The sequence below is a fragment of the Molothrus aeneus genome, chromosome 3, assembly GCF_037042795.1.
Source record: "Molothrus aeneus isolate 106 chromosome 3, BPBGC_Maene_1.0, whole genome shotgun sequence".
Taxonomy (NCBI): domain Eukaryota; kingdom Metazoa; phylum Chordata; class Aves; order Passeriformes; family Icteridae; genus Molothrus; species Molothrus aeneus.
In genome coordinates, this window is record NC_089648.1 from 24,910,661 (window position 1) to 24,930,700 (window position 20,040).

At 36.0% G+C, this 20,040-nt stretch overlaps 1 protein-coding gene across 1 annotated transcript in view; it reads left to right on the forward strand.

Annotated features, from left to right (window-relative positions):
- CAMKMT (calmodulin-lysine N-methyltransferase) overlaps positions 1-20,040 on the forward strand; it is a 213,243-nt gene that overhangs the window by 186,258 nt on the left and 6,945 nt on the right. The window contains exons 8-10 of the mRNA XM_066547866.1: positions 5,369-5,443; positions 12,599-12,662; positions 18,125-18,256. Coding sequence (XP_066403963.1) covers positions 5,369-5,443; positions 12,599-12,662; positions 18,125-18,256 — 271 coding nt within the window. The remainder of the gene's footprint in view (positions 1-5,368; positions 5,444-12,598; positions 12,663-18,124; positions 18,257-20,040) is intronic.

Sequence of the window (20,040 nt, forward strand, 5' to 3'; positions counted from 1 at the left end):
AGAAAAATCATTAGTATAATTTGAGAAGCGGAAATCAGTGACATGGAACTTGCCAAAATTTGCAAGGACATTGTTAGAAGAATGTGCCCATTGACAATTGTAAATATCACATTAGTAATGCTTAGAAATCTAAGAGGAAAGGAAAAATGGTTGTACCTGCAGTTGAAAGCTTAACTTTGGTCCCTTCAAACCAGATATGCACTGTAGGGAATGAGATAATGGATAAGAACACAAAGCAAAGTAAAGCAGTGAAAGTAAGAAAGGCAGAAGGTGAAAGAAGGCGGAGAAATAAGAGCAGCCTTGTGAGAATATAATAAGAAAGATGGGGAAATTATAGTAGGCAATTTTGCAAGATTTCTCAGAGGAGTTATAATGATAGGTGTACACATTGCCTCTATCACTAGATTAAAATCCGTTTTCTTGATCTTTATACATAACTAAGGACTCTCAAACCAAGATCAAGGTGCAGAGAAACATCTTGATGATACCTTTTGTTAATGTGGTAATGAACTTGCTTGCTTAATGTCATAGAAAAAGTCATATAAGCCTCCAGACAAAACCTTTTACCTGAACCTGTATACTTTCCAATGATAATGCTTTTCAAAGATTGAAACTTAAATTAAAATATGAAAAGAAGAGGTGGGTAGATAGGGATTCTTGGTAGCTGTTCATCTGCTAATTGGGATGATTTTAAAAATCCTTATTAAAACTACTAATGCATTTTGAAGCAAGTAAAGCTTTTGTCCTTTTTTTCTAATTTTGAATTTTTGTCTTTATCTGCACAACTACTTATCTGCTAATTTGAGAGCTACTCTAGCTTGTGCCATTCATCACAAGAACATCTCAGAGGGTCTTGGAAATGTTTCAAGTTTTAACAATCAGAGACTTAACCTGTTTTTTCTCATATAAGTTACCTGCCTAGACACACTAGAAAGACAAACACTGAATAACAGAAGTTGAATAATAATGGTAATGAAGAATTTTGCATGAGAAATAAAACCTAGTAAAATCAGGTCTTTTGTTGTAGATTGCTGAGATACTTTACCAGTGTAAGGAAAAGAGTGTTGACATTTGTCAGACTATCCTCCATAAATTAGAATTACTGTACAGGGAAAGTCTTGGCTGCTGTAGCTATCCCTGCAACATTAGCTATTTTATTATGATTTTGTTTTCTTTGAAATACATGGGGCTATTTGAGGATACATTTTTGTGCTTTAAGTTTTGTATTTTCTTACTTGATCTTTATGTTCTAATATCATAATTCTTATTCTTAACCTAATCACATTTTATGACTTGTCAATTGAAAAGAAAAACCAGGGGAAAAACGAAGAGTTTCTTTGATTGTGTCATGTATTGTGTTTGGAGTTTTTTAAAATGAATTTGTTTCAGAATTCTTCATAATGTTAGAAGGTTGACAGCCTAGGAAACTAAAGCATCAGTACATCTTTTCTCAGAGCATTTTGATAGTGTGCTTTATCCCTGACGTGGAGAAGCCACCTCTGCATGTGAGAGGATGGTTCATTTTCCATAGGTCATTTAGACCTTGTCCTTCTTGCCAGGACTACCCCCAAGATTGCTAATTATAGTTATAGGTTTGTGACATGGGTACTTCTCCTCTGAAAACTGGTCAAATTCATTTGATACAGGCCATAAATCGGCCATTAGTGGGTATCAACTTTCAGCTACCATCCCTTTAACCTAAATAGTAGCTGAACAGTGCAGTAGTGTTTTTCTCTTGCACCCTATTTCATTTTTCATGTTCTTCTTGTAGACCAAAAGAGCTCCCAACTGTTTTATATTTCCATTGGGTCTCAGACCCTTTTCTGCTGAAACTCAGTTGCCTATTTTCACCTGTTAGAAACTAAACCTGCATGACTTACATAAGTCGGTACAAAATAGTGTCAAGTCGGCTTTACACAGCCTTAAGCATGTTGGTTTGTTGGTTTGTTTGGGATTTTTACCAAAAAAAAAAGCACTGAAGTTGTGGCTTGGACAGAAATATACAGTAAAGCCCATTTCTCAAATGTATGGTGTAATTTCAGTTCTTAGTACTGTAGCATCTTCCCTCAAAAAAAAGGCATAAAAATAACGTTGCTTCAAAACTTACTTTGCTGGAAGAAAAATGACTTCAGAGAAAAATGTGGCTTAGGTAAACTAATTTCGTATCCTCGTAAAGGAACAAGAGGAAAAGGAACAAGTAGGCTTGCATTTTCTTGATGATGGCACTCAACACGATACTGGCAATTTAAGAGACTTTTTGTGGTGCGGTATTTTTATACCTATTTCTACTTTTTAAAAGGAAATTTCATAAAAACTGAGATTTTCAGATTTCCATTGCTACCACTTTTCTGGATTTCCTGGCAGTGATTTTTTTTTTAATGGAAATGCAATCAACTCTTGCTTCATGGTGCCTTCAGTATTTCTTTCAGGTCTGACCACTAAGTCCGAGAGTCACATCCTCAGTAATCCATGAAGAAATTATGGTTCCTCACCCCCTTACTACATATAGATATATGCATTTAGCTACCTTTTTCAGGATTGTTTTGTAATATCAGTGTATTTTTCTGTACTTTGCAGTCAGGAATTGCATTTGGATTACAAAATTACTTTTTTGCTAGTTGATGGTATTTACATAATTCCTAAGGCTGATTCACTGTTTTTGTTAGCCTTAGAACTCAGAATAGCTGATTTAGAACCAGGCTGATTCTGACATCAGTGTTAATGACAGAATTGTGCCGACTCTGAGCAGAATTGATTCTGATTCCCAGATATGCAGGGATATATCTGCTTTGCAGGTGCAGGTGCAGATGTTTGAAGGCAGCTCCTGCAAATCTGTGGAAGCAGGTAACAGTGTGGATAGGGGAGCCCTGGGTAAGCTGCTGGAATTGTTGTGGAAGTTGCAGCCAGTACTGCACTTCACATCTCTGGCTGCGCCTCCTTTACTAGTCACGCTTGCACTTAGCTAAAGATAGCATGGATAAATACATACAGCCTGTACTTCCATCTCTCCCACCAGTGTGCATTCATCCTGAGTCAGAGCAGCATGAGTCCCACTAGTGTTTATTGTTTTTACAAATTATGTTTAGTTTACATGGTGATTTCCCTGCAGAAATTAAGATTTCCCTGTACTTTTGGAAAATACATGGCAAAGTTCATTTTGAATTGGTAAATTTTTCATTGGGCTTTGCATAATTATGATATCTTCATGAATGCAGCTGTACTGAAGCTAGAGACCAAAAGCAGCCCTTGTAGTAGGTCAGAAAAAGGCAGAAAGATTGGCTTATGGGTGGATGTGGTGCCCTTAACTCCCTCCTTTTAGCAATATGGATGCCAGCCATGTTGCACCACTGCTCATGCTCCTGGAAACTCATCAATTCCATACTTTGCTCAGCACTTTGGTTTATGAGCTTTTACCTCTTGACACAAACTCCTCTGTGCCTACAGTAGGTGTGCACAAAAAATACTGTGTTTCAGGTGCCCAGCAGAAAGCTGACAGTAATGTGTGGGAGGGTGGTTGGGTTTGGTTTTGGTTTTTTTGCAGGAAGAGGCACCTGTGCTTCCTTCCCAACTGCATGTGTGAAGGATAGTAAACATATGGGTTAAAAAAAAATCATAATTCAAATATCTATACTGGTACTGATCAGATCTCTGTTTCTGTAGCAATGAGAACCAAAGGTGGCCTTTTAAGGCTCACAGTTCTTCTACCAATTTCCAGTTCTGCTTCAGGCTTCTTAAAGTATTAGAGTGCGTGCTTTAAACCCACAAAACTTACCTTTACCTAATTTTCACCATTCTAACCTAAGTTTCCACGGAAACAGGGTTGAAAAAGCCGCTGGTAGCCAGCAGGCAGCCAGCAGCTGAGAGTGAGAACTCTCCTTTGTCACTTTCCACTACTGGATGCCTGCTGCGTGCCAGTGTGCAAAGCTACCTAGGCTTCTAAAATCTGGATTACTTTCAATTTAAGGGGGAAAAATTAAATTAATCTACTCTTTTCTGTCTTTGGATTGTCACAGTAAATTCCAGGAGGGCAAATGGGCTAATGAGTCCTGATCTGTTCGGTTACATTGAGCCCCAGACAATCAAAGCTTTGCCAACCAACTGGGCCTCTCCTTTCATAATTTCTGTGTTTTAAAAGCATTCTGTCTCAAATTTTGTGGCTGTGGACATGTACATGCATATTTTGGTACCTTAATTCTTTGTGGCCCTGGGTCTATTTATCTACATAATTATGAGCCTTTTTTGCATACAGCATAGTCAATGTACAAAATTCCCTTTTTCTTGTATACTTAGGGAACATTTCTGAATGAACACGTTACAAACTGATCCTCGGTTAAATATTAGGAGTAGGATGTGAATGGAGATGGCTTTTAACCAGAAGTAGATTATAGCTGCGGGAAGACTAAAGGGTCTATTTGGTCAAGACTCATACAAAACTGAGATAAGCATGCACAACCTGACAAGATCAGATTAGACCCTTCCCCCACAAATGCTTTTCCCATAAATATTTATCTACTTTCTATTATAAATAACCAGGAAATGAAAAAGGATAGATTCCCTTTTTTTTTAAATAGCCTAGAAATGGAATTGCAGTTTCAAATGTTTGGGGTAATGATATTTAAAGTATGCAGTAAATTCCAATACTAGTTGCTATATTTTAGATGGGAGTAAAGTACTGAAATTCCTTGTGGCAGCTACATAAATCGACAGCATTTATAAACAAAGAAGAACTTTGTGCATATGTGAATTTTTGCCTACCTCTGGGTATCTTAGAATTAAATAGTTTATCACCTGTGAGAAAATAGGTGTGGACAGAGTCAGCACTGCTGTATTTTTGAACTTGCTGGAGGCAACATTACTGGCATTGAAGTTAAGCTTGGCATTTTTTCACCCCATCTCTCCTCCCTCCGGCCCAAGTGAATGCTCACTTCATCAATGAGAAACAAACTGAACTGCCTGCCAGATGTAGCAGAGATCCATGAAATCAAATCTATTCTGCAGATTTGTGCTTCATTCAGGTTGTCAATATTTTGACTTCACTTCTTCATGTAGTAATATTAAGGGGTAAAAAACTGAAGCTGTGCATGTGCCACTAATTCAGAAATGCATATTTGTTGGTGATCCACTCATCAGAATCTGAGTGGATTGCCTTTCTGCTATAATGAAAAATAGCTCTTTAGCTTTGAGATTTATATCCTTAAAAATGTACAGAATAAGATTTTTGCATTCATCTTTGAAAGTAACAAGTTTGCACTTTTTTAAACACTTCTGTTTCATATAAGAGTAATATTAATACTTTAAAAATCTCAAGATGAAAAATGTAAGTCCTTTTTTCTTTTTTTTTTTTTTTTTGAATTTTTTTTTCCTCTAGCATTTTACGATGGGATAATGAGACAGATGTCTCTCAACTGGAAGGACATTTTGACATTGTTATGTGTGCTGACTGGTAAGTACATAAAAATCATAAAACTCATGTTAGAAAAATAGCTTTGGTGGAGTAATTGTACTGTGCTTCTTGCTGATGGCTAAGCAAAGTCAACAAATGAAGCACAAAGCCACCTTAACCTCAACAAATTAATATTCATCTCCATGTGACAGTTATAAGGTAGTCTTCTATCACACAGTAACTTCTACCACATTATTTCCCAAAGATTGATTTTGAGAAGCATTTCCATTTTCTGGAATTGCCTCTGTTTCATGCTTGACGTATCAGTAAATGGACGACTTAGGCAAATTGCAAATAATTATGGCTCAGTGAGGAACAGTCTGGAGAAAAGGGAGTTTATCAACACAAACAGCTCAATTAGCTTACTTCTTAGGAAAGATCTGACTATTGATATAAGGGGATATATTTTTTGCTCCCTGGAAAATCTTTCCAAGGAAAAAGAGATTTTCAAACCATTTTTTCCACCCCCACCACATTCTGTTCCTTAAATCTATTTGACATCAATATCTGGAGGTATAGGCTTTATATTATTTACACAGGCACATGTTAATTATAAGATAATTTATGGTAAGAAAAATAAGAGTACAGCATTTAATTTATAAAAAGGTAGATGCATGTAGCAATATGGTATCTTGTTTAATAATTTATGCAAATAGATTTGGTTATTGACACAACCCTTTTCTGATACTGCATTTGTGGGATTGTGCTGTGCTGTATTTGCTGCATGCTAGCTTTAAAAATGGTACATTATTAATTATTTGTGTTATATAAATGTAGACAGTGTGAAAAAAAATAAAGCTGTGCAAATTTTATTTAGGAGAATAGATATTTTTTAGCCAATATGTTTTTCCTTCATGGATATTTGCTCTTGACCCATTACATATCCAAACAACAAAAAAAAAGCTGTCTATGTTTTGTGGCTCGTAACTATTGTGAGAGATGAAATTCTGAAAGCAGAGACTTCCTAGAACTGCTCAGTTCAGCAAATTTATGTACCTTACCTAGAAATAGTTAAAGGAAAAGGCAAGGGAAGTACGAAGCTGTCTATTGTTTTTTTAAACAATGTTCTTTTTAAATGTCTTCTTCTATTCCTCCAAAGCTTTTGTTTTTCTTTCACATTATGCTATTAAAGCAAACTCTTCTTATTCCACCAAGTTATTGGTTTTGTATAGCTCTGGAGAAAATGTGTTTAATGATCTTTTGCCTTTTTCTAACACCTATTTGTTCTCAGAATGCAACAGTGCTTTGTTTCCCTTAGCATTTAATTTCAGAAAAGTTCTTTGTTCCCAAAAAGGACAGAGGAGGGTTTCTAACTAATCGCTGATAATGTGCCTCAGAAATGCATCATCTGATTAAAATAAGGAGCTAAACAACACCATATGATTTCAGCAAGTAATTTAGTAAATGCCTTCCTCACCAAATATTAGAACGGATACTCCAGGTTTCATTGCACAGATGAAGTTAATGCTGGACAGGATTAGATCAGATTAAGTATGAAAGTCAGATCAGAGTACTGGCGGACATGAGCAGGAGGGCAGCAGTCTTCTCGGAGGCTTAGACAAGGCTCACATATGGATGTTCTCCAGATTATGTGGGTGAAGCAAGGTCTTGCCAAGAGATTTAGAGTTAAATTTGTTCTTCACACAAATATCAAAACAACCTGGCTGTGCTGTCTCTTGTATTCTTGATACTCACACCATGTCATCCTATTTGTGCTGGGAGTACAACAGAGTGGAGCGAGACTTAAGTTGTTTTTTTCAGTAATATTCTGGCCTAATACCCTTTGCAGTCTGTTTGGAAATAGTGTAGTTTCTTTAGGAAACAAAGAATCAGACATGACAGGTAAAATACATAATGCATTTGCAATCCTTGCATTTTGTACATTTATTTTGAAGCACTTAAGATGCAGGTAAGTGTATAACTATTTATAGATTTCTAAAAAATAAATAGAAATGTGCAGGTTAGTTTAAGGAATTTGGATTTATTCACAAATTATTTCTGTTTTCTTATTTTAAGTGCTCACAGATATATGAGCATAGCATAGAGCTTAATAAACATGAAAATCCCTTTATTGTTTGTTTCTTTTAGAAATAATTCTTTTAGTTATGGACACTAGGTTTTATGGTATATGAAAAGGCTGAGGAAAGAAATGTTCCATGCTTTATCAAACTCAAATCTTCTTTTCATTTTCATGTATTTCTCTTCAGTGTTATATAATCGGTTTGAGAACTGTTGGCAAGATTTTTGCTCTCTGAATTTTTTGGGCTGCCACTGAAGAGGAAAAAAAAATCTCTTTTCTTCTAGCTTCTCAGCTGTAACCTGAAGTATGCAGTGATAAAAAACAGATAGAATAGATTGCATTTAGTTTAACACCATCATATAGCTCATTGTCAGTCAATAAAATCCAAGATTAGAACAGAGAACTAGAAAGAAAAAAATCTGAGTTCAAATATTAGGTACATGGATAAATTTTTATTGAAGTATTTCCAGCAAGGGTGATATTGTCTGATTCTCTGAATAGCTAACCAGTGGTACTGCTTGATCCCATTTACATGAAAACAAGCTCTATTCATAAACATATTCCAAATCCACATGGAGATTCAAGTAAAAATGTACATGATTACAGCAAGCAGCGATATGTTTATATTCATATGTTTACAGTCAGACTTTCATAAACCTTGTGTGCAGGAGTGGAAAATAAGTTATTTCCCAGAACAAACAGTCTATTAGTTAACAGTTAAATTTAGTAGCTCAACTAGATTATGAAATAAATAAGAGGCAAACTATGAAAGCTAGTCATTATTTAACCATTCAGGATGTTGACAATAAAATAGTTTCGTGGTTCAGCAGTTCTGAAATAATTTTTAAAATGTCAACTATTAGATAAAAATAAGTAAAAAAATCAATATGAGACTACACTTGGAAAAAGGATACAGTAAAAAATCATACTGAAATAATGGAACCTTTAAAACATATTCACCCATTTCATATTTTTCAGGGGGCCAGGAATGTAGACCTGAACTTAAAGTATTCTTTAAATTCAGGGGGCATTTTAAGGCCAAATGAGGGCTCCCAGAATTTTTGATTTTCATCTGACCTACACCTGTGGATATAAAGCCAGGTGCTGGAACTGTGAGTTTGAATAGACAAGGAAAAATCACAGGTGCCTGGATGGGCAGGCCAAACCCAAGACTCTCCCAAAGTTCTTGAGGGCCCCAGATTTTATAATTGTTTAAATAGTGTACATACTCTTCTTTATTGAGGACAAAAGTTCTGAGATTTTTAGTCCAAAGAGAGAGTAAAGGCCAGTAGGACTGAGACAAAAGAAACTTTATCTTTCACATTATTGTGAAGCAAGTTTTCACAAATAATTTGATATAGAGGCAAAATAAGTTTTAGAACCACGTATTGTTTTGGAAATGCATAATATCCTACTTTATTTACTTAGAATGATTCTATTCTTGAAGTTTGGCACATACGTAAGTATTCACATAACAGAGGCCAGGGGGAGCTATCCCACGTTACTTTCACTGCTGAGATTTTTGCTGAAGTCATGGGGAGTTGTGGCTTTGCCAGGAATGTAGACTTGAACTTAAAGTATTCTTTAAATACCTTAAAATATGTCAATTTTGTCTCCGTTAGTTTATTTCACTTATTATAAGGAGATCTTTTTGCAGGAATGCAGTAAGACCTCTGTCAGACCGGATTTCTGGCACACACTTTCAAGTGCATTGGAACCTGATGACACAGAAATAAGAGTCTTTTTAGTTTACGTCACTCATGTAGTTGAAAGCGAACAAAAAAATATATGGTTTTATACATTAGGCACTACATATGAATGTAATAATATCTGACGTACACCTGTAAACTCAACTCTTTTACCAATGGCAGAGCATGCAAAAAACCAAAAATTTCACATCATAGCCTATAAAGCATATGTCTCTTGTTGCGAGGCAGAAGATAAAAGAATATTAGCATGAAGCAAACTAAGAATCTACCTGTTTTTTTTAAATTTCTTTCCTTGTGGATTATTGCTTCTTCTCTGCAGTTTCAGTATAAACTTTATTTTTGGTTTTAATTGCAATTTAAAATTTTAATTAAAGAGTAAGAGAGTAGAGATAAGACAATGTCACCTCCCTGTTCATCCAGATTTCACAGGTTAAGAGCATTGCCTAAACAAAGACCAAATCATCAGCTGTGTTCTCACCTTTCTGTTGCTGTGATTTGAAACTTCCTTGCTGACCCAAGAAAACCTTGCTATTCCTGTCCTGAGCTACATAAACATGAAATATTACCGCTAAAGTAATGGCAGGCTTAAGCCAAATTTGAATTGAGGTGTGAGAACTGTATGTGAGTAGTTTAGAGCAATGCATTATTTAATCTTACTGAGCTGTTCAGAGAATCACAGAATTGTTTAGGTTGGAAGGGACCTCTGGAGATCTCCAAGTCTAACCTGCCTGCCAAGGCAGGGTCACCTAGAGCGGGTGACACAGGAACGCACATGTCATGAGCTTTGAAGGATGCTCTCAGGGACATTTTCAGTATGCTGTGGTAATATTTAGTCATACAATTCTACTGGTAAGAAAAACTGCGTGACTTAATCCCCTTGCGTGGGCCAAATCCTGTGCTGTTCCTGTCTGAAGCACCGATTACCTAATGACTTCTTCAGGATTTTCCTCATTTAAGGCATCTGCTGACTCAGAGGGAGGATAGATATGTTCCCTGGAGTCATTGCATTGCAGTAGCTTTGCGTCCAATCTTCTCTGCTCCTTCCGGTCAGAGTACATGGCACACAGAGCAACAGTTTGGAAACCACAGTATGAGAAACTATTTTTAATTGGAGCAAGTCATGTTCCCAGGAACAGGTCTCTTGGAGGGCAACTGTCTCAGGTTATCTGGCTTTCCTAAGCTAAGATGGATAAGAGCGTCCCTTCTGTGCCACCAAAATATTAATTGGGGTTGGACAGAAAAAAAGTTTAAGTTCTCAGACACTCAGCTTTTGGTAAACAAAGGTCTGTAGTTCTCATTGTAAAGGAACAAGATTGGTAACAGCAATTGTGCCCCTATCTCATTGGAAAAAAAAAAAGAGAATGGTATTCAGGTCCATGAAAAGGGGATTTTAACATTGCTAAGCTGCCCCAAGACTGTGTTTCCACTAAACTGCAATAATAAAAATATTATAAATGCACTTTTCATTCAGAATGTGCTTCTGTTTACATAGGATCCCAGGAAGTCTTAAATGTGTGCATACTTTCGATGTTTCATGTTGAAAAAAAATTAATTACTTTTCACTATTCTTTTGGGAGAGGAATCATCTATTCCACTTCTTCTGCAGGTGGTTAAGTTCCCAGTAAAGTAGTGTCTTACAACATCTATCTGTATAGGGATCAACATGAGGTAAATGACATTAAAACACCCAAGAGACAACAGAGATAAGAGATGCTTTTTCAACTAATTAAGTTTAGGCACCCATGTTTTCAATAAAGTTCTTCCGGGAAGATAAATCAAGGCTGAGGGGTTGTCATTGTGCCAATTGCTCAAGTTCAAATTTTCTTGTAAGCCAGGCTATCAGGAAAATTGTTAGCTAATAATTCATATTCTTGAGAAAAAAATCAGATCATAATTCTGTATTAGATGTTCTTCAACATATATAGGTATGTTGAATGTTCTTCAAGATATATAGCTATCCATTCTACTATATTTTCTCAATAGTGTGAGGTTCTGCCAGTTTTTACTAATGAAGTATGGTTACTTGCAAGTTTTGTTTTGTTTGTTCCAGAGTAGCAAAGATTCACCACAGTTCTTGCACGGCTGCTCGCCTCTGTGGCATGTGATACAGTATTCTCCTTGGTAGCTGTGGAGTGTCCTTACATTCACACATCTTCTGTTCTTGATGAACATTGGCCTGTGGTTGGCAGACTACTTTTTTCCCTTCAGTGTTTCCATCTATTCTTTATGTTCTTTTAGAATTTCAAAACTGGAAAAAAAATTTACCCACATCTCTTCAGAAAAGAAGTTTGAGAATAAAAGGAAGGGGACTATATTAAAAAACCCATAGAGAATGGACAAAATGCCATGTAGTATGAAACTTGAACTTGACACAAGCTGGAAAGCAGTTTTATTACAGAGAATATGTGGGGGGAAGAAAAAAAAAAGAAGAAAAAAAATCACATTATCTGTGGCCTGCTTGATAGAGTTTCTTATCTGAATCACCAATATAAATGCAGCCCACGGTAGTAAGGACTGAAAGGCATCAGTTGCTATCAGATGGTTGTTCACTAACCATTGTAAATGCACTCATCCACAGTAACTACATGTCCACAAATATCTAGTCAAGAGTGATTGGCACCCTGGCTGCCACTATTAGTATATACATTAAGGTACTGAGGGGCATGAAGAATGAATTATCCCCTCAAATCATGAGGTAATCACACCAAAATAGGGCTGAGCGTGTTGGCAACATTGCATGGGAAAATTGACTCTGCTGCTATCCTTGCGGGACCCATGCTGGAGATGAAGGATTGCACTCTTGAGAGATGACAACTCTGCACAATGTGGGCCATTGTATTTCAACAGCATTGGAGAGACGGAGGAGGTAGGGTCTTGTAAATCTTTATAAGGATAGCTAGAGATAGATATATAAATATAGCAAATATGTATAATAGGTAAGAATTAATGCCAAATCTGTGAAGGCAGAAGGGAAAAAAATGCCCTTAATAGTAACACCTGAAATACATAATGCCAAATCTGTGAAGGCAGAAGGGAAAAAAATACCCTTAATAGTAACACCTGAAATACAATAGAAAACATTTTCAAAAACTCCATCCCCCTTGTATATACATGTAAAATGCTAGCTTTTTAGGTTGACCCTCATTTCTGATACAGTATTACTTTAATAGCTAGTATGTCTGATTGCTGAATTTCAGCTATATAAAGACTTATTTCATGCTGATAATTTAGGTTTTGTTTAGACTGTATTTCCTTTTATGTCTTTTTAAATGTTAAAAGTACCTGAACTGCATAGAAATGTAGACTACAGTTTCTCTTTTACAGCATTGTGTAAACATATGTAATTAGCCTTGTACTTATCTGCATTAGTATCATTAGAATTGAAAACCCATTTTAATCTGGATTCTGTTCTCTTCTCAATGTCAGCCTGTTTCTGGACCAGTACAGAGCAAGCCTTGTTGATGCAATAAAGAGATTACTCCAGCCCAGTGTAAGTATGTTTCTATTTTCTCCTGAACACTGGCTTCAGAATAATTAGTCTGTGCACAATGATTGAGAGAGTAATGGAATGGCAGGATTAATGTCATGTAATACTTTAATACTTATTATGTCCAACTTCAATTGAGTCTTCTAATCTATCAGATTCTTTCCTAATCATAAACTAGGAAACTTCTTATACTTGGCCTTCTGATAAGGAACACAGTGGGTAGTAAAATAAATGAAACCGCTTCAAAGATAGCGTCAGATTATTTTTATCAAAGTGTTTCTCAAGTATTTTCCTTTGATAATAATGTCTTCATATTAAAGTAAAATACGATATTGAAAGTTTTTATGTTGGCTTCTGTCATTTTTAATCCCTTCAATTGTAACCTTTGTCATTGTGTATTTATTTGTTATGAAAGAATATTTTTTCCTTTTCATTTATGGTTATATAAAATGAGTAAATTGCTTACATGTATTCTGTGGCTTAAAACATTTTTCCGTTAAGTAAGCCCTGTGTTTACATGTTTTATACCTTAGAAAATAATGAAATTATTTTTCTTCATAAAATGATTACACATTCTACATGAGTGTCACTCAAGAGATATTTTATCAATTTAAATCTATTGGGCTGTTTAACTCAGAGAGACTTGCAGGCAAGAAAAACTCTGTTACATTCATATACAAAAAATATATATATTCTCAAATATTTAAAAAAGGGAAGATATCCAAAGAAGAAAAGAAGAAAACATTAAGTAATTGATCTAAGTAGGATTTTGAAACAGAAATTTTATCATTCATGTTTAACATCCAAATCTTCCAATAAGGTAAACTTCCAATTTGAAAACAAAACACTTCATGCTAGCAGTGAATTTCCAAACTTTATTTAAAATTTGTAGTACTTTTGTACTTTTTTACAAGAGATTTGCTCTGTAAAAGGAACAGAAGACCCAAACGTGCAAAGGCTTAAGAACCCGAGTCATTTTAGTTGTGTAAGTAATCCCATTCTTTGCTTAGAGTGATCAGGTTTCTATTCTTGGTTCTATCATAGACTTTCCTGAGTGACCTAAGGCAAGTTACTTAAGACTGAATTATTTTAATGAGCTGTGGGGCAAGGCTGCCAGGAAGATAGGAAAAATGTAGCCACCCTGAGGAGAAGGTTACCCAGATATATCTGTCAGTGGCAGGAAGAAGAGGTTAAGCAGCTCCTGCTCAGAGCTCTGTTCTGACTTTCATGAAGTACCAGCAGTTGTCAAGCTGCAATAATTTTTGGGACCACAGATCATCTGGGACACAAAGTGGATCCCAGTTTAAAGCAATACCAAAAAAATTTTTTTCAGCCCAGATCAATGTCAGCAACTGGTTCTTCAGGTATTCCCATGTGCCACTCTACTGGCTCCATGAAAGGACAATGGGGAAGAAGAGCAAGAGTGGGAGGAAGAGAAGAAGTGTGTAAGAGGTGCCCTGGTAACTGTGGAATTGTTAGGCTGACTTTAAGCCAAACCTGGCCTGACTCTTAATTCCAATCAGCTAATTCAAATTCAAAGAATATGTCTTTATATTTCAGAGCATATGAGCTACACTCCTTTGTGAATGTAGATGGAGTAAAGGGAGAAGGCTTTTTCTTGCCTGTCTTCCTAATTATGTTTGCTTCTGCACATTGTGATCTGTAGCATAGTCAGTATCAATAACCTAGGACTTACTTGCTTTGCATTTTAGGCACAGCAAGTGGTTCCTACTTCTTATCAGCAAAGCTAACTTAAGAAATTCCTGTTCCATGCAGGAATTTCTGTTGCAGAGTTTTGGACCCCTATCCAAAGTTTATTTTTTAACTTGAATTTAGTTAAATTGTTGCCTAATCTACTTTATGAATGGCTGTATGGATGGATATCCAGTTATGGCATGGCCTTGCAAATTGTTGTGATTTTTAACTAAGAGGACAGCAGACTGTTGTATAGGATGGGAGGTGGGAGTACAGACACCTGAAATGAGCTCTTTTGTCCAAAAAGGACATGTTCAGCAGAGATGCCTTTGAGCATATGTCTTCATGGTTTGAAAGACACAAATAAAAACGTATGCTCATTCGAGATCCCAAAAGATGCAGTCACAAGTATGAAATAGTTACCAATTTCACTGCTCTTGTTAACCTGTATAAATCTAAGGATAATGTCAGAGGGCACTTTACTAAATGGCACTGTACTTAGCCTTTTAAAGGACAAATGAATCAACAGTGGACTTATTTTCTAGTTGCAATAATTAAGAATAGTTTGTGGGCATTAGTTTATGCCCAAACTAAGGCATAAACTTCTTTTATTAAGTTCACTCTTCTATAATAATTATTTTGTCTCAAATTTAGAACTTTCCATTTTGGAAATACTTTGACAAATTGATAAAATTCACATACCTAAATGCAAGTCATTTTTCAAATATAACTAGGATACAACTAGTTTAGAAGAGTCTAGGGAAAATAATAACCAACACTAGCAACAGAAAAAGTTGCTAGTGAACAGAGAATAACAGATATCCTTGCAAAGCTCTCTTGAAGGAGAGATTCAGAACACATAGTCTATTCTTACTGTTAATTAAAAATTTATCTGTGGTATTTCCTTTTTCAATAAGGATGATATTTCTGACTATTAGAATCCTTATGGCACAGAATGATGTGTTCTGGTTAACTTTTTGTTTGCTTTGAAACCAGACTCTGATCATTTCAATCATCTGGTTCCTGATACTGTCCCCGTGGACAGTTGTGTTGGTGCAGGAAGAAGTTCACAGAGAGAAATGAGCAGCTCACAGATTTACTGAGGGCTGAATTTTCTATCTGAGTTTGTTACAGAGGCAAATGTCACCTTTAAACCCATTCAAAGGGTTAGGCAAAGAAATATTACATTGAACAAATTTCTCTTGAATGGCTGTATCTTATTTCTCTCAACTTATTTGACTTGATTTGCCAGCATTAGGAGGTTTTTATATAATTAAAATTTACTTTTAATTTCAATCTTAGAATAAGCATTTGGTTTTTTGCATATTTCCCTAATTAAGAACAATTTTTTATCAAGGCTTTGATTCTTCTGTTCAAAATGCCAATGAAGTCAATGGGATGCTATTGAGCTGAGATTAGTACCAGCAAACAAGACCACATTTAGTAATAACTGATGAGTAAAGTCATATCCAAAATATGAATGGCTGTCCTATTATATATTATATGCACTGCAGCATTTTAGTGACACTTCAAACTATTAGAGCTGGCATTTTCCTCTGTGGTTTTTTTTTTTTTCACAAGTTTACTGGAAGTGTTTTTCCATCTGAGGAAAAGCCATTTTGTATTTTAAACATCTTCCTTTAAATATCATCCTAGGAGACACTTTTGAATTAGAATTAAACTTTGAATAGTCCATCAAGAGTAGAATCAGGAGACTGATTCTGTATTATATCCTGTATTTATCAGGACACTGATTACTGTACTTCTCTTTCAAATTTAATTGAAAGTAGTCTTCAGAGAATATGAGACAGAATGGCTGCATGGACTGCTGACTCCAGAGGGGCCAAAGGGATGCTGTAGTGTGAGCACCTTATCAGAGCTGCTGGATCAGTGGCCAGTGTATGGTCTGTAACCTCCAGCAGTCTCTGTTCATGAAGTTCAGTCACATCTAAAGCTCCAATGTGGGTCATATGGTCAGTAAGCCCTGGATAAGGGACATTTTTCCCATTACAGTGATCATGAAAATAAGGGTCTCCAGAGGAGTCTTGGCCTTCTTATGCCATGAAGGGTTTCTGCAGAACAACATTCTGGGGAGTGTGAGATGGCAGCAGGAGGAGCAGGATCCTCAGCTGAAGGCTCCCTTTGCTGCCCACTTCTGTCGGATGACATTAAAGCATGCCAAGGATGTGAGGGAACCAGATGTGAATTTCCTGTGTTTAATGTTTTCCATCCTGAGCTGAGCCTATATTCAGACCTAGCATTTACATAAGCAATTCCAGGGCCTTCGGTGGGAGTTACACCCCTTTGCACCTCTTATTTTGCCACAGAATTAAAGCTACAGCTTCACAAATGAACAGAAGTTGAGTTGGTTTGGATATTGCCCTAAGACTCCTTTGTGCTTTAATTTCCCACGAGAAAGATGAGGGTAACAGCATTTCCCTATCTCACCGAGCTGTTGTGAGAATAAATATAGTGTTGTGGTGTTAACGGTTGGAATCTTTTAAGTGCACATTAGCACCATAGGTACTGACATAGCATTTTTATTGCTGCCTCACTGTGCATTGTCTTGGTGTACATGTGCATGTGTGAGACACAGATTTGTTCCCTATTCTCCTCACTAAGTGTCTGTGTCAGCATTGTAGCTTTCCAGCATTCCTATTGAAATTCTCTGTACTGATCACTCTTTTCCTGTGGCTTGCAGATTGCGTTTTCTCAAGCTAAATGTGCTCCCACAGCGTCTAATCCTTTCACAAGTTTTTCAGATCCCCAAAAATGTTTTTTGTCTCTTTGCTTGATTAGAGCACCTCACAAATTAATCTTAGCTCTCATTAACATAGAAGTTAAATACAGGAACTTACAGTAAACTTCGTGGCTCCCCTCAGTGTGATATGCTGTTGGCTGATATTAACCTTTGTTTACAGCTCTTCAACCACTTTTCATTCCATGTGACAGGACACAGTATTCAGCCAATTAGAATTAATTCTGCAAATAAGACTTCAAGAGATGCTCTATCAAGTAGGTTAGGTTTTGGGCAAGTACTTTGCGCAGAGTGTCTAAAATCAGTTCAAGGTACAGTCATTTTTGTTTTCTTAAATACAGAAGGATGAACAAAAAATTAGGTAATGGACCATAACGTATTGCCTGGGCATCATAAATGGCCTGATCATCTTGCAAAAACAAGAATGAGTATTCAGGAACATTAATTCTTGATTTAAATTCAATTTAGCAATTTAAGGTCAAATTTAGTTGCATTGCTCTAAGAGTTGTATTTTCAAATACCTTTGAAAAATTAATGATTGGGGCTGATTTGCCTCCCATTTTGCCTTGTTTTATACTGTTGTAATTCCACTGACAGCAAATGGGAGGTACTCTTCTATGTGTGAGGGAGAAAAAAGAAAATAATTATTTACAGTCTTTGCATGATCATGAGCCAACAAATGGATTTTCCATTGAGTGCATGTTCTATATGCTTTCTCTGTGTTTTATTTTGGTAATCCACAGACACCATTATTATATGAAAAGAAGCAGCTGTATTGCAGTTGGCAGTTTTCTAAAGAAAATATTTATTTATTACTTTCTAGATTGCATTTGTTTAATCACAGAAATCTTGCATATTTTGAACAAGTATTTGTGTTACCATATTTTAGTATTTTAACAAGAGAACAATTGACTTTTCCAGCTTGAGCATATTAAAAGCTTAGTCAGGTGTATGCTATATCTGGTTCCCTTCCAGTTTTAAAAATGTATAAATTCTCTTTTTAATGTTCCAGGGAAAAGCAATGGTATTTGCTCCACTCCGAGGGAATACTTTAAACCAGTTTTGCAATCTAGCTGAAAAAGCTGGTTTCTCTATCCAAAGACATGAAAATTATGATGAACACATTTCGAACTTCCACTCCAAGGTTAGTTTTCTGCTTGTGTTAGATAACACTTTAATCCGCATTGCATTTTGAAGAGATCATGGTCCTTTTGGCAGGTAACCTAAATGTTTGATTAAAGTACTCCTTAGGTGTGCTGTTTCTGAACAGCTATTTTTGTATCTGATTATTTTGTGTGGTAGAGCCATCCTTTATCTCTGCATGTCTAGAAGAGTTTTGCAGAAGCATCTCCTGTTTACCCTTTTCATTCATAGAAATCTAATTTATGAGAGTCTTTTCTTGTTGTTGTTAGCTGCCTATAAATATACAGCACACAAGCATTTACATTTTAATAAAAAGCCTGCAACTTTTAAATAGGTTATATACTGAAATGGACTGAAATAAATGGGAGGTGAATGTCTAATTGTATCATATCGTACCGTAAATCCTTATCTCTGGCTGCTTTATGGCTGGGTCAGTTGGCAGCTTCAAACTGCTAAATCTCATACAGAATTTCACAGTTGTGGGGTTGTATGTCAGATCGAGGCGCTACAAGATTTAGGTCAAAAGCACTTATCTGAGTGTGATTTCTAAGCTTGCTTACATAAAACTACTGTTATCAGTCTCCTTTTTTATTATTTATAAGTATGGAGTAATACAGGACATGAAGAGGAAGGCACTTCACAGAAAACTTTTTAGGAATTTCTTATTTTCCTGGAGAAGCGCTTATCAAAATCATATTTATTACTTGCAGTTCTGAGATTTCTCTTTCATACCTCAAAGAAATCCACTGTCTAAGGTCCATGTGACCTTAGACATAACCTCTTGCAATTTTCTAAGAATTGTCCCTGGAAAATACAGATGTTCAAAATTGAGGTGAAATGCCTTTTTTTTTTCTATTTACCACCACCATATGATGGAAATCAGATTATGCTAAAAAATAGGTATGTGATGTTGTAAGGAACAAATACATGTTTTGATGTCTAATTTCATATCTAATAAAGACTCCCATTAAAGCTATCTAGACATATGTACATGAAATCACTTAATTTCATTGTTCAGATAGGTCTGAACCAGGCCACGTGAAAACCAAATAAATTTCAGTCATTGTTCATCACATAAAGTGATATAAATGTAAGGCCCAATGTGATGGATGTTTTATTTGCCTCCACCTGAAAAAAGGCATGATTTTGATTATGTTGTTTCATGGTGGCAGTTCTCTTTCATTATCCACTGCATCCAAATCAGCTCCGCGGCAGTGAAATGCAGGAGTAATAGTTGTTATCTTGATCCAAGAGATGTGTCTAAAATGATAGAGTAGCTTATTTTGCTTAGAAAACAATTGTATTCCATCTTCCTCTGGTTATATGTCTGCTACATTCCTTATAGTGGTGGCCAGAGCAAAGACCCATCTGAAGTAGCTTTAAATTAGGGAGCTCTAGACATGCAGATCATTTTACCGAGGTATTTCTGAGCATGAGCTATGAAACTTAAGATGTACATGTACTTGAAGAGGGTAATGTTCAGCTTCTTTAATTTAAATGCAGTTTGGGAATGTTTTTCTCCAGTGTAATCAGAGCTGTGACAGCATTGCTCCTTCTTCTTCCTTCTTCTGTCTCCTTTCAGCTTGAGAAAACAAATGTCCCAAAGACAGATCACTGTTCAGTTGAATATGCTTGTTAACCCATGACACCTGATGCAGTCAAGAATAACTTTTTGTTCATTTAATTCCTTTTTTGAATGGAGGCACTTCAATTTTATTGGAAAAAGTCTTCAAGAGTGAGGAAGATAAAGGTCCAAATATATTTTTGAATGGCTTACTTTATGTA